The sequence below is a fragment of the Lissotriton helveticus genome, chromosome 11 (genome assembly GCF_964261635.1).
Source record: "Lissotriton helveticus chromosome 11, aLisHel1.1, whole genome shotgun sequence".
Taxonomy (NCBI): domain Eukaryota; kingdom Metazoa; phylum Chordata; class Amphibia; order Caudata; family Salamandridae; genus Lissotriton; species Lissotriton helveticus.
Window position 1 is genome coordinate 1,124,765,687 of NC_136072.1, and position 15,090 is coordinate 1,124,780,776.

A 15,090-nucleotide genomic window follows, 5' to 3' on the forward strand; every position below is an offset into this window, starting at 1 on the left:
CTCCTAGTTTAGATACCTTACTTCAGGTTGAAAATCCATGAAATCTAGTTTCCCCCGTTATATCGTACAGCGCAAATTGAGGTCTTGTGCACTTGGAGACGGGGCGAGCTCAGTGGGAAGTGGAGATAGTGTATAAGGATGGTGCCTATCATTAGTGTTTAAGGATGCTGCTGTGTACAAACAGGGAAAATTGCCTCTAGCAGCAGACTCTGCATTATACACGAAGTTTCTCCACAGAGTATACTACACCCCCACCAGACTTCACTCCTACTGGCTTCGCCCAGATGACAAATGCACCTGCTGTGTAATGGCTGGGGCAGATTTTCTTCACATTGCATGGGCATGTGAACCCATACAGGCTTAATGGGGAGAGGTTTCCACAGCTCTGGCTGCATTGATAGGTCAGGGTCCGACAATCACCCCCACTCATGGCTTTCTTGGAGCACATGGAGGAGGTTGAAGCAAGTTTCAGGAAGTATAAGTTACTGGCCCTCCTCTTGGTCGAGTGGTCAATGGGGGCAGAGAAGAGCTCCGAAATTCAAGGAATGGCTATCTGACCTTATTTATTGTAATGACCAATTGTCCTTATATGCGGGACTGTTGCCTCCTTGCTCTCTACCAAGACCCAATCCCTTGCTTAACTATCTGCTCACCTATCCTCAGGACGCCAAAGATGAGGTAGAGTTGTTAACTTGCGAACTGAACGGGTACCCTGTGACGACTATCATTCCTTTTGCCCCATTAGCTGTATATACCTGTATATATTCTTTGTTTATTGGATGCCAACTGAGTGAAACGTCACTATGGAATGTGCCTACTAACTTGCAAAGTACAGCCCATTTCATTCTTCTAATATGATACCAAACAGTGTGGAGGGTATATGCCATTAGATATGTGATATGTTGGGCGGTTGGTGCAGGATGAGCGGTTTTCATTCTGCTTACAATTAAATATCGATCCAGAAAAGGGGGTGGTGATGAACAGAGTGCCTGAATTAAGCAGACCACTCTTACCCAGTCCAAAGATCAGGGCTTGATCCATCACCGTTTTTTAGCTCACTGCACCATCCCAGCTCAGAACTTGGCTATATGCAAATTAGTCTGTTCCTGTCCCAGTGCATGATGGGAACAGGGCAAACCAAACTACCAAGCCAATTCTTATACTGGGAAGGAAACAAGCTTCCGGGGACCGGTTTCTGCCATTTCAGGCGTCGTCGGCCCGGCTTGCTTGAATCCTGATGGTGCAATGAGCAAGGGACTCACATCTAAGTATACCCTTCCACGCTTGTGGTGGACAAAATGATTCAGAAAAGGGGGTGGTGATTAACAGAGTGCCTGAATTAAGCAGACCACTCTTACCCAGTCCAAAGATCAGGGCTTGATCCATCACCGTTTTTTTAGCTCACTGCACCATCCCAGCTCAGAACTTGGCTATATGCAAATTAGTCTGTTCCTGTCCCAGTGCATGATGGGAACAGGGCAAACCAAACTACCAAGCCAATTCTTATACTGGGAAGGAAACAAGCTTCCGGGGACCGGTTTCTGCCATTTCAGGCGTCGTCGGCCCGGCTTGCTTGAATCCTGATGGTGCAATGAGCAAGGGACTCACATCTAAGTATACCCTTCCACGCTTGTGGTGGACAAAATGATTCAGAAAAGGGGGTGGTGATGAACAGAGTGCCTGAATTAAGCAGACCACTCTTACCCAGTCCAAAGATCAGGGCTTGATCCATCACCGTTTTTTAGCTAACTGCACCATCCCAGCTCAGAACTTGGCTATATGCAAATTAGTCTGTTCCTGTCCCAGTGCATGATGGGAACAGGGCAAACCAAACTACCAAGCCAATTCTTATACTGGGAAGGAAACAGCTTCCGGGGACCGGTTTCTGCCATTTCAGGCGTCGTCGGCCCGGCTTGCTTGAATCCTGATGGTGCAATGAGCAAGGGACTCACATCTAAGTATACCCTTCCACGCTTGTGGTGGACAAAATGATTCAGAAAAGGGGGTGGTGATGAACAGAGTGCCTGAATCAAGCAGACCACTCTTACCCAGTCCAAAGATCAGGGCTTGATCCATCACCGTTTTTTAGCTCACTGCACCATCCCAGCTCAGAACTTGGCTATATGCAAATTAGTCTGTTCCTGTCCCAGTGCATGATGGGAACAGGGCAAACCAAACTACCAAGCCAATTCTTATACTGGGAAGGAAACAAGCTTCCGGGGACCGGTTTCTGCCATTTCAGGCGTCGTCGGCCCGGCTTGCTTGAATCCTGATGGTGCAATGAGCCCTATAGGTGTGGCAGGGTATACTCAGACATGAGTCCCTTGCTCACTGCTCCATCAGGATTCAAGCAAGCCGGGCCGACGAGGCTGAAATGCCAGAAACCGGTCCCCGGTAGCTTGTATCCTTTCTGGTGAAGAATTGGCTTGGTAGTTTGGTCTGCCCTGTTCCCATGATGCACTGGGCCAGGGACAGACTAATTTGCATATAGCCAGGTTCTGAGCTGGGATGGGGCAGTGAGCTAAATAACGGTGATGGATCAAGCCCTGATCTTTGGACTGGGTAAGAGTGGTCTGCTTAATTCAGACACTCTGTTCATCACCACCCCCTTTTCTGAATCGTACAATTAAATATCGGCACAACTGGTGATGTACTTGAACTTCTTGTTGATTAATGAAAAATCAAAGACATTTTGGTTAAAAAAGAATTGAACAAAAATATGGATAGTTGCCCCTCTGAAAGCCACTCGGATGTGGGGGAAAGTGGAGGTTGGTCGGAAAGGAATGACCAATCATAGCCTTGCTGGACAATCTAGAGGACCCATCAGTCGGATGTAATGACCAGCCATCCTGACAAAAATGTCTGATTCTGCTTCCCACAAGATGGCTGTGGGTCGATAAGTGAAAACTAAAGTGCCGTGGATGCTGATGCTCCAGGGATGAACGACTGGATGGAATGGTGTCCCAAGTGACCTGTACTTTGTCTGCTTTAACCCAGTCTCCAACAACGAAAGGACTGGGGTGACTACTGCAGTGGTGGCTGGGCCTGGTGGTTTCGATAAATCAGCCCACTGGAGTAGCCTTGGGGGGGTTGGGCTGCTGAGGAAGTGGTAGGGCTGGGGTACGTAGGCCCAAAGGAAAGCACTGTGGCTCTGCTTTCTTTTAAGTATTAGAAAGCAGAAGGATTAGGTTACTTACCCAGTACGTATCTGTTCTTGGCACGTAGAGCTGTAGTTTCACATGCTTTGCCCACTCCTGCCATCTAGTGTTGGGTCCGGATGTTTGCAAGTTGTTTTTCTTTGAAGAAGTCTTTCCAGTCATGAGGTAAGGCGACTCCTCCATTCGGTGATAGTGCGCATGGCTATCGACTCCATTGTTAGATTGTTTTCCCGCAAGAGGGTGAGATTGGAGTGAGTGTAGTAAAGAGATGTCCAAACGTAGATAATGTAAATAATGAGAACTGTAACAAGTACAGGTGCGCGGGGAGGAGGGTGGGAGCACGTGAATCTACAGCTCTACATGCCAAGAACAGATGCTTACTGGGTAAGTAACAATCCATTTGAGGCATGTGTGCTGTAGATACACATGCTTTGCATAGACTGTATAGCAGTATTCTCCGAAAGTGGTGGCTAACCATAGATGTTGCAGTTGTCTGGAAAAGTGTTTTTAGCACTGCCTGCCCAATATTTGCTTGTTGGCGTGCGAGTACATCCACACAATAGTGTCTGGTAAATGTGTGTGGTGTAGACCATGTTGCTGCTTTATGTCAGCTAAAGGAATGTTACCTAAAAAGGCAATAGGTGCCCCTATTTTTTGAGTGGGTATAAAGTACTTTCATCTTTTGCTAAACAAGTTTGAATGTATTTAACAATCCATCTTGAAATGCCAGAAGTAGAAATAGGATTGCCTTTGTGAGGTTGTGTAAATGAAACAAACAGTAGCTATTTTTTACGAAAATCTTTTGTTCTTTCAATATATAACAATAAAGCTCTTCTGACGTCAAGTGTGTGAAGTGCATCGTTTCCCTACTGAATCAGGTTGAGGAAAGGACACAGGTAACTCAACTGATTGGTTAATATGGAAAGCAGAAACTACTTTGAGAAGGAATTTGGGATTGGTGAGAACTACCCTATCTTTATAGAGCTGAAAGAAGGCTTCTTCTAAGGTTAATGTCTGTGGCTCACCAAACCTTCCGAATGAAGTGATGCAATTAGAAATGCAACTTTCCATGAGAGAAACTGTAAAGGACACTTGTGTAGTGGTTCAAAGGGTGGACCCATAAGCCTTGTGAGTACAACATTAAGATTCCACACTGGTGCCGGTGGAATTCTTGGTGGTAAAACTCTTTTTAAACCCTCCATAAAGGCTTTGATGACAGGAACTTTGAACAAAGACGAATGCTGTCTGTTTTGCAAATACGCAGCTACTGCTGCAAGGTGCAACCGAATAGATGTGTAAGCTTGCCCACATTGTAGAAGGTTTAGAAGGTAACAGACAATGTTCTGAACAGAAGCATCTAGACGTAGAATTTTGTTGTTATGCAGTAAACACCGAATCGTTTCCATTTTGCTGCATAACAAGCTCTGGTAGTAGGTTTTCTAGCTTCTTTCAGACTAGTCATACAGTCTGGTGGCAAATTTAAATATCCAAACTCTATGACTTCAGGAGCCAATTCACTATGTTGAGCTCCTTGGGAGTTGGATGCTTGATTCCTCCATGGTTCGGAGGGGGGAGACTGGAGGCGAGATGTAGCTTTTGATGTGAAACTACTGAGAGCTCTAACAGGGTAGTGTACCGCGGTTGACGCTCCCATGTGGGAACTACCAAAATCAGTGTGAGTGATGTTTGCCTGAGTTTCCGAACCAGAAACGGAAGGAGTGGGCGAGGCAGAAAAGCGTAGTCAAATATCCCTGACCAATTCATCCATAGGGCATTGTCTTTGGAGAGAGGGTGTGGGAACCTGGAGGCAAAGCTTGGGCATTGTGTGCTGTCTACTGTGGCGAACAGGGTATCCCCATTGTAGAAAGTAAGGAAGAACAACTTGGGGATGAAGTTCCCACTCATGTATTTGCAGTCTCCTTCTGCTGGGGAGGTCCTCTTCCAAAACTCATAAGGCTATGGCACCACCTCTGCCTTTTGACCAAGGTCGGCACCAAGACAAGGTTTTCGACGCCCCTCCTCTCGACTCGGCACTGGAACAAACAGTCAAGTCTTCCAGCTCAGACCGAGTCGGCAGAAATTACCTTCAGATTCGAAATCGAGCTCCAAAGACAAATCCGCTTCAAAACACGAACATGCTTCGGACCCGAAACATTCCACTGCCAGTAGGAATGAGGACATCTGGGATTTCTGAGAATGTGGGGCTTTGTGTGACAAAGAGAGTCAAGCGTGTGAAAGGTGATGAGTTCTGCAATGTCTGGTCGGCGTAGTACAACAAAGCTAGCATTAGTAAGTATGAGTTGGGATGTGTGATCTGTAGTTGTAAGGTGTGTAGTAGTTAGTGGGATGTGTAGGAGGTTGGGCCTGTGTGTTGTGCAATTGCTATGCAAGGTCACCTAGGTCTGGGAGTGATTCTGGGACGTGGTAGCATGGGATGCTATCTGGGACATCATCACATCTTGTAAATTTCAGTGCATCAGGGGTTCTGGCCCAAAGCACTTCCTTGCATTGACAGCACACTATATTCAGATAATAAGATGTTTCATCAGTCAAACTTTCATAACATTATTACAGAGGAACGAAGTGCAGGAAGTTCACATACCTGAGGTGGTGCAAAGTATGATGGTGGGGTTAATGGATGCCTCATAAGGAGGTGGTGGGTCATCAGGATGGTGGATCTCTGGATACTTGTTAGCCGTGTAGGGTGGTGGTGGTTCATGAAAATGAAAGGCCCCTCCTTCCCCATCATCTGAGAGGTGAAGGGGAGTAAGACCTGTTCCAAAGCCATCTGGGCCGTAGTCAAAGCCAGGCATTCTCCGGCCTAGATTAAAATGATGCACTGCAAAAAAACAAATACAAGGGGAAAAAATCACTTTAGTCATGCCAATGCTTACATATAGACATACCTACCATTTATGAGAAAGGTCGTTTAAAAAGAACTTTGGATTCAACTTCGAAATCAAAATCTTTGTTAACCATCTCCTGCATGACTACCATTCAGTTGTCTAATCATGCTGCAGAACGGAGACTGTGACCGTACACATGGTGGGCCATGTCCTACAGATCACAGATCATCCGGCCTCTTGATATTGCTGGACCTCTCAGCTACTTCTGACACAGTCAACCTCTTATGCGCACCCTGGAGTCATGTTGGGATCAGCGCCAGAGAAGGCACAGATCTAGGGGCTGGAAGTGAAGTCCACGCTGGAGTAAGTGTGGGATCATTGATGAGTTTGTGTGGCACAGAGGTAGCCAAGGATGGATCTGCTGGCAGTAACCCAACTGGAAGCCTAAGGAACGCCAGATGGAGTCCGATAAGTAAGGAAAATATGCAGTGTTAAAGGTCTCACAGGTATGCCAGACAGTGGGTCCCGTACTCTCCATGCCACTGGAGTCAAGCTAGCCTGGCTGATGATGGGGTGAAACCCTGAAAATTGTCCGTGGATGCTTGTTTCCAGTCCAGTGAGGACCTTGCCTAGAAGTTCGGGCTGGACTGTCCCTATAGGAAGCGGGGTCAAGACTGATTTGCATTTGGCTGGGTTCAAACTGGAATGGCATGGGGAGCAGAAAAACAATGGATTTAGGCGCAGACCTTTGCACTAAGGTGAATGTATGACACTGTTCTGCATTCGGTCCATCAATTGTTCTTTTTGCACTACTCAGTTAACAGCATCAAGATTCACCAGTACGTCTATGCTACACAACTCTGCTTGGAAGTCTCCTCTGCTTCAGACATCCATCAACTCAAACACTGACTGCAAATCATCCAGATCTGGAAGTTCAGTGCCCACCTGAAGCTCAATCCATAACAGAGTTTTGCCAGAAAAGTTGCATTCACATTTTTCCCCAAATATCTTAAGACGAGGCAATAAGCACTCCAACCCTATTTTGACCAACACATAAGCACGCACAATTATTAGACTAACTGACAAAATCTTGCACACCAACAAACTTAAAATGAAATAGTTTCAAGGAGCAATATCCTTTTTTTCCTTTACAAACATCTTCATACTTTTCAAGACTTAGCAGGCGACTAACTAGAGAGCCTGCCAAGGAGGTTTTCCATTTTACACAATTTGGGTGAATGAAAACTATTTCTGCACACCACGTGCATTAGTTCTTTCCAATACCACTATGTCCCCACTACCTTCAGTATGTTCTACAAATGTTAATAGATGGGTTTGAAAAACAAAAGCCACAATTTCTTCACTTTTCTGTGACAAAGCTCCAAAATGTCCCAAAAATACCAAAAATCTTGCCATCCAACGTGAACATACTTCTGATGATGATGGGCCTACTGCACAAGACACAAATAGACCATACTTTGACCATGTGAAGACTACATTAGCAGTAGGAGGACTTCCCATGATCATAGTTTTGGCCAGTTCCTGTCCACTACGGTGGGAGTAACATAATGGACAGGTTTTATCAGTAGAAGTCAACTGAAATTAATCTTTGGCAGTGTATTCTTGATAAGAAAAAAATATGCCATCCAAAAAATCTATCTATGCTCCAGGAAGGAGACAGGCATTACCTGATGTGTTCTTGGCTAGGAGAAGGGGGAGGCAGTTTGGGGGGAGTGGCTGGATTTTGAATAAAGTTTGTCTGGCTCACTGCTTTGACAGATTATTTTTTTAAGCTAAGTAAAAAAAAAAAATCAGAATTTGGCTTCTTGCTGGGGGATAGACGCCCAGCTTCTTACTCTAAGAATGCTTCTCCACAAAAGACAAGCATTCCAAAACAAACTGAGGCAGGTTAAATGAGTCCAGTAGTGCAGACTGGAAGAGGTGTTAGGAGCAACTCTAGCCCCTTCCAACCCAACAGATTCAGGAAATATCAGGTGCTCATACCTCCCTGCCTTCCCCCACACAATAGATCTACTTGCCTTCATCCACTGATTCCCAAGCAAATCCATTACCTTCCCACCGAGTAGGTCTTTTTGTGTTGCACAGGTTTTCATTACTTTCCTTTGACCCAAAGGCAACATTTCCTCACCATCCCAAAATGGCATACTGCAAATTCTGTAAAAGGTATCTACTACTACTGTCCATATCCCCCAGCTGAGCTGCCACTTTATGAAGTTATCGATACGCCATCCTGTAGTCTGCTCTCACTTACAGGAGGGTAGGGCTCCAGGTACATTGTCTCCTACCCCTCCTTACTTTTTTTCCTTAACTAAACAGTCAGACCTGCTTTGAAAACACTTCCAACAGGTTTTGTTTCTTTCTACGGGACTTGGACATGCAAAAGTCATTTTTTGTTTTGTTTTTAAATTACGGTTTTGCGGAAGAGGGTGGGTGGGCACAGGGTTGACTAACTTCCACACCTCAGTTCCCCTCCCAGCAAGGTTTTTCACCATTTCTCCATTCACTTCTTAAACCACAGGGTGGGATTCTGGATTATAAAGAAATTGAAGCCTTCATAGAAATTAGTAACCACATGACTACATTTTTACACATTAATGAATAAGGAAAATGTATGACCACTTACAGTTAGCACCAATAAGGGACTCGATCCGCTCCCGCCGTCGCTGGCGCAGACGGTGGACCATGAACAGCAGCAGGGACAGAATGAGGAATGAAGAAATGCAACTCACGATCAGACGCATCCCGCTCGCCATTGAGTCAAACAAGCTGTTGCCGTCTATTAAAGGGATATAAATGTGTTACCACTTTGCACCTCAGGATTGTTGCAAACATTCAGCTATTAGCCAGAAATCAGGGAAGTAATGGGTGGAGGGGGAGAAGACAGAATCAGTTATCCAGCTTATCACCTGCTACACTAGTGTAGCAAAACAAACCATTGTCACAATAACTGCAAGTCATTAAAACTAAATTAACCCAACTCGTCCATTGTTTTGTACTTTAGTGGTACTGTGACTTTAATATAGGTTGTTCAGTCACACAGAGGCATGGAAATGATTTCATTTACAAAATTAGTCTTCTACACTAGTACTGCTTCTAATAGTGCTGTAAAAAATAGCAATTACAAGCTGTCACCACTTTCACTTTTCATCAGCAGATATACCACTGTAATGTAATGTAATTAGGTTTTATAAAGTGCGGCTATCACTCCAAGGAGCATCTTGGCGCTGGAAAACCAGAAAGATGCAGGGGCTGGTTGGGCTGCTTTCATTAGTAAGGCCAGGGTACTCATATTAAAGCTTTACAGCACGTTTCAGGAAGACTAAAAATCCAAGTCTTCAGTGCTTTCCTGAACTCTGGCTCCAAGGCCATAGCACGGAGATGTGGGGGGAGCTTATTCCATGCCTTGGATCCTAGAACTGCCAGGGATTTCCCTCCCTTCGAGATGAGTCTAAACTTAGGGATGGCCGACAAATTAGCATGAGAGGATCTAAGATTGTGTGAAGGCTGATAATGCAAGAACCTCTTTTGTAGGTACTTTGGCCCTCGGAAGTGAAAAGCCCTAAAGGTGATCACTAAGACTTTGAACGGTACCCGTTTATGAATTGGTAGCCAATGGAGCGTGTCTAATGCAGCTGAAGCCGAAGATTTCCTCGATCACTTCAGCACCAGCCTGGCCGCTGCATGCCGTACCATCTGCAACTTGTGTATGACTACCTTGTTCGTTCCAGCATACAAACTGTTGCAGTAGTCGAGTCTCGATGCTATAAGGGCAACCGCTACCATTTTTCTAGCTGATAGTGGGAGCAGATCAAAAAATTTCCTTAAGCCCTTTATAACATTAAAACAGGTCCCTGCTACTGCCAGAGCCTGTTGTTTGAAAGACAGGGAGGCGTCAAACTTAATGCCTAGATTTCGTGCTGCATTAATCGTGTTTGGAGGCACCTCCGCATCTTCCGGCCACCCTTGTTTGGGTACAAAGTGATTTTGTGGGCCTAATGGCAGAATTTCCGTTTTCCCCGTATTACATTTCAAGTGGTTTCTATTCATCCACTCAAAGGTGGCTGATAGGCAGCTCTTAAAGTTTTCCTCCCAGTCCTTGGTATCTTTGTCCAGGACTAGGATAAGCTGCGTATCGTCCGCATAAGAGATTGAATCAATCCTAAAAGACGATATCAGCTTAATCAGGGGGGCTGTGTAAACATTAATCAGTGTAGGACTCTTACTAGATCCCTGAGGGACTCCTGACGTAAGTGCTTTTTCCTCTGAACAAAAGTCTCCAAGAGTGACCATTTGACGTCTGTCACTCAGAAAGTTTTTGATCCACTCTAATACGTCTCCTGCTATACCAGATGTTACTGAACGGTCTATAAGGATGGTATGTGAGACCGTGTCGAAGGCTGCCGACAGATCTAATAATATCAGGACAGCCTTCTTTCCCTATCCATAGCAGCGCGTATGGTATCTGTGGTAAACAGGAGAGCCGATTCAGTGGAGTGCTGAGCTCTAAAACCCGATTGATTCGGGTGCCAAGCATTGTTTTCCTCCAGGAAATTTGTGAGTTGTCTATTCACAAATGTTTCTGTTAACTTGCATAGCACAGGGAGAAGCGAGATAGGCCGAAGATTAGACAAAGTAGTAGGATCTACCAATTGTTTTTTCTGTATAGGTTTTACCGCTGCAAGTTTCCACTCCGTCGGGATCATTGCAGTACCCAGTGAAGCATTTACAATATTATTAATAATGGGGTTGACTGTGTCCACAAGGGTCTGTAGAAGAGTAGGGGGACAAGAATCAAACGGAGATCCTGACTTAATCGACAGAATGGCCTGGCGGGTTTCCTCCAGACCAATAGGCCGAAAAGTTTTCATATAGACCATGTCTGTACGTGCCAGGCTCCCTTCATCAAGTATCTGGACATTAGGTAGGGAGAAGTCTTTAGTGAGTACCTGCACTTTGTGTTCAAAGAAGTCCGCTATGGTGTTACAGAGCACCAGGGAGGGGGGAATTTCCTGCGACAATATTTTTGGATTATGAAAGCCATTTACGATCTCAAAAATCGCTTTTTGTTCATTATTAGCCGCTTCTATTGCTGCCGTATAGAAGTGTGTTTTGGCCGCCTTAATCAGTGCATGATAGTGTCTCCTTGCTGATTTTTAAATGCTGAGCTCCTCATTTTCATAGTTTTTGCGCCATCTTCGTTCTAAAGCCCGCACCTCTCCTTGCTTTTCTTTTAGCAGGTGAGTAAACCAAGGGGCAGATGGTCTCTTATAATTTAACCTATTCTTAACACTAGCATGCCCAGACTTCTCCTTTAGTGTAAGCATCCATTCCCCAAAACGTTTATTATCTGTTAATGGATTTCCTGACATTTCCGGTCTACATTCACTAGCTATCATGTCCAGATCAGGGCGACCGATGATTTTCTTCCAACCCGAAATACCTGACTGCGAGGTTTTCCCTAAACTGTTGCCTATGGGACCCCCACCAACCGAGAAGTTAAAAGGAATCAGTGAGTGGTCCGACCATGTCTGAACAATAGGTTGGTTTACTTTAAGCGTGTCTAAGTTTGAACAAATACAATCCAAAATATGGCCTGCCCTATGGGTTGTATCCCATGTAAGTAATGGTAGACCGAGTACGCTCATTGTATCTTTAAGAGAGGTTGCGCCCGGATCTGTAGGGGAATCCAAATGAAGATTGATATCACCGAGTAAAATTAGCGAATCTAAGGGCCAAGTCACTAAGTACTTCTTCAATGCTTCCCAAAAACTCCTTGTGTTAGCCTGGCGGACAAAAAACTAGTGCTCCGGCAAAGGTAAAAGAGTCATTAAACTTGATACGGAATCCAACACTTTCTGCTCCTTTGATATCCGGGAGCTCCTCTATGATACAAGTCAAGTATCACGATAGATAATTGCGAGGCCCCCACCCCGTTGCTCCAATCTGTCAGCCCTTTGGATCTGATAACTGGGGGGAAGGGCGTGCACAATATCTGGATTACTCCAGGCTTTCAGCCAGGTCTCAGTAATAAAAAGGCAATCCAGATCACTCTCACTTATTAAATCAAAAATATGCGGAGCATGTTTACACATAGACCGTGCATTTATAAGCCCCCCACGCAGCCCTTTAAGAGGGCCCTTACTCGATGGCACTTGAGTAAAGGCAAACGATCTTTTACAGTGATAACTAACCAGCCCCTCCCAAGTGGCTACATCTAGTATGTGATGGCATGCATGGGATTTTTTATTTAATGATAGTAAAAAAATCCCTACTATAGGGTTGGAATAATCCTGGACAAGCATTATTGCTGGCCCTAGGCCCGGCCGGTGCGCGGACGGGCGCAGACGGGCTTACCATTGGCCATCAGCGCGACCACTGCGCGGCGGCGCCATAGGGCTTTAAGTAGGAGGCTTGGCTCGGTCCTAGTACAAGACTAGACAGTCAGCCTCAGCCAAGATGGCCTGCTGCAATGTGCCCCCAGAAGGGAGTACAATCACTCCCTGTGTGCCGCACTATCTGTCTCCCTCCACACAAACAGCACCAGCTGCGGTGGACCGGGGAGAGGAGCGGCGCCTAGCCGGTAAGAATTGCCAACAAATAGAAATAGTGCGTGTTTAAAAAGAACAAGTGAAAGTTTTTTTTAAAAAGGTGTTTTCGAAAACATGCTACTCCAAATCGTAATTCATTCAGGCAGCGTAAGTCAAGATAACAGTAATAAACAGTTTTAAAATTCTAGAATTCGTGCCAAAGCTTTAGCAAAGTATCCGGGCACTTCTGAAGCAGATGATAATAGATAATATACATAGGTATACATTTTTATTTTCAACCAGTGCACCTAATGACTAGATGTAATCTTAGTGCTGGGTAAAGGGTGTAAAGAACCCTAATTAATATTTTAAATCAATGTCAATAGTTTTATTTCAGAGTCCTGATTGGTCAGAGGTTTGAACTGTTTGCAAGCATGTCTTCCATCACTCAGTGGACCTCAAATCTGAAGCTAAGGAAAGCTATGGACAGCTAATGCCTACTTGGATGGCAGAATACAGTAGGGTACTGACAATAAATTATTAAGACTGCCTACAAGAGGTTCAAAGTTGAAAGCTTTAGGGCAGGGCCTGGGAGGGGCAATATATTTCTTTGCAAGGCAGTTGTTCTGGTTGGAAGTACTCAAAAGCGTAGGAAACCCTCTGCACTCTTCCCTTTTGACCAAATAAGTGAACAGCCACAAACAGTGGGTGTTGCAGTTCCACAACAACTTGAGCCTACAGATTTTGCAAAGCTGTGCTAATGGGAGCTAGGAAGGGGTGTTAACTATGGAAATTACTTTCCATTTAGCGATCTCAATAGTGTAGAGCATGAGAGAAAATTAGTTACCTGGATTAATAACAGTCAGGAAATGGGTTCTTAGTTTATATTCCAATGTTCGTGCAAGTCTACTGGGAACACGTCTGAGTAGTTCTAGTAGTTATATAGTAGTTATTTCTTTTTTATTTCCTCCTTTGTTTCCCCACTGATACTTTCTTCCCCCACAGCCCACTCCTGTGGGCATCAGAGGTGTCACTTAGATAGTCCAACCAAATTACCTACAATACTTGAAACTAGACTGCACACATGTCCATGCAGAGGTTTTAAAAGCCAGACCACGATACCAATCTTTCCTATATCTACTTGGGTTGTGGAGAAGAACATTTTTTGTATTGTTTGTGTCTAACTGCTAACACAAAATTTGAAGAAAGAAAAAAGGGACTGAGGATTAAGTGTCTGTGCAGGCTTCAGATCTACCCAGAATTCAAAATCATTTTCACGCAGGACAGAAATATGCTCCGGTTTCTGGTGAAAAGGCCTTGGAACTAGAGATTGCATGAGGCTAAAAGATTAGAGACTAACAGTACCTGCAGTGCCTGCACTAATTACTGGGATGGGAAGCATGACTTCCCGATTCCAAACAAAGATCATAAGTGAAACCACTTAAGCTGAGTAGTGCCAGCTTTGGAAGTAGACTAAGAAAAAAAGACGGCAACAAACGTATTTATCAACAGTCTACGAGTGTAAATACTAAGAAACAGATAATGGTTCAGAAGTCTTGCTGAGTCTCTTTTGTCTGACTGAGCATTTAAGACTTCTAGTAAATATGTTAGCTCAAATAAAATCTCAAATGGATGATTGGAGACTGATTGGAAAAAACAAGCAAGGAAGTCTCCACCTGCAACAGATCAGGGAATTTGTACGGCCTTACTTGCGGGAATTATAGGAAAATAGGCTGGGGAGTTCTCAGAATGAAAAGAAAGCAATTCAAATAAAGACTGCAGAAATCAAATAACTTCTGGTTCGGATTACCAAGCATTTTCTCCACTGACAATTTAATTCAACCAAAATAGGAATATATGTAACCAGTATGCATCTGTTCTTGGCATAGAGGGCTGCAGAGTGGTACATTTATGAATAGATCGCCATCTGGTGTTGGGCTCGGATGATTGCACTTGTTTTTCTCCTGGAGAAGTCTTTGTGGTCACGGGATCGATGACTCCTCCTTTGGGTGCTAGTGCGCATGGGCATCGGCTCCATCCTTAGATTGTTTTGCCATAGTAGGGTTAGATGGAGTAGTGTAGTAGAATACAGAAAGGGATGCCCATGTAAGTGTATCTAAATAAGATAATGTTGGGACAAAAAAATACACAGACACAGGTCCAGTGTAGAAAGAAAGTCCCCTTTCTTCAGTAAAGGAAGTACTTGTTGGAGCGTGACCATGTGGAAATGTTCCGAATTTATGTATGCATTGAGAGGTCTTAGGTCTAGTATTGGCCTTAGAGACCCGTCTTTTTTGGGGATCAGGAAGTATAGGGAGTATACTCCTGTTCCTTGTTGGTGTTGTGGAACCTTCTCTATGGCATGCTTTTCTAGTAGGGATAGTACTTCTTGTTTTAACAGTGTCAGGTGATCTTGTCTCATTGGACGCTGTTTGGGGGGGATGTTTGGTGGGGTAGCTGTGAGTTCCAGGCAATAACCATGTTGGATCATTTGTCTCACCCACCTGTCTGATGTGATGTTTTCCCAGACGGGTAGGA

The 15,090-nt window shown here is 44.6% G+C and overlaps 1 protein-coding gene across 6 annotated transcripts in view; it reads right to left on the bottom strand.

Annotated features, from left to right (window-relative positions):
* Nucleotides 1–15,090, bottom strand: part of DGCR2 (DiGeorge syndrome critical region gene 2) — a 345,968-nt gene that overhangs the window by 58,501 nt on the left and 272,377 nt on the right. For all 6 annotated transcript variants that reach the window (XM_078667852.1, XM_078667849.1, XM_078667853.1 and 3 more), the window contains 2 exons: nt 8,649–8,801; nt 5,761–5,997 (listed from right to left, as the gene is read on the bottom strand). In XM_078667852.1, the coding sequence (XP_078523978.1) occupies nt 5,761–5,997; nt 8,649–8,801 (390 nt within the window). The remainder of the gene's footprint in view (nt 1–5,760; nt 5,998–8,648; nt 8,802–15,090) is intronic.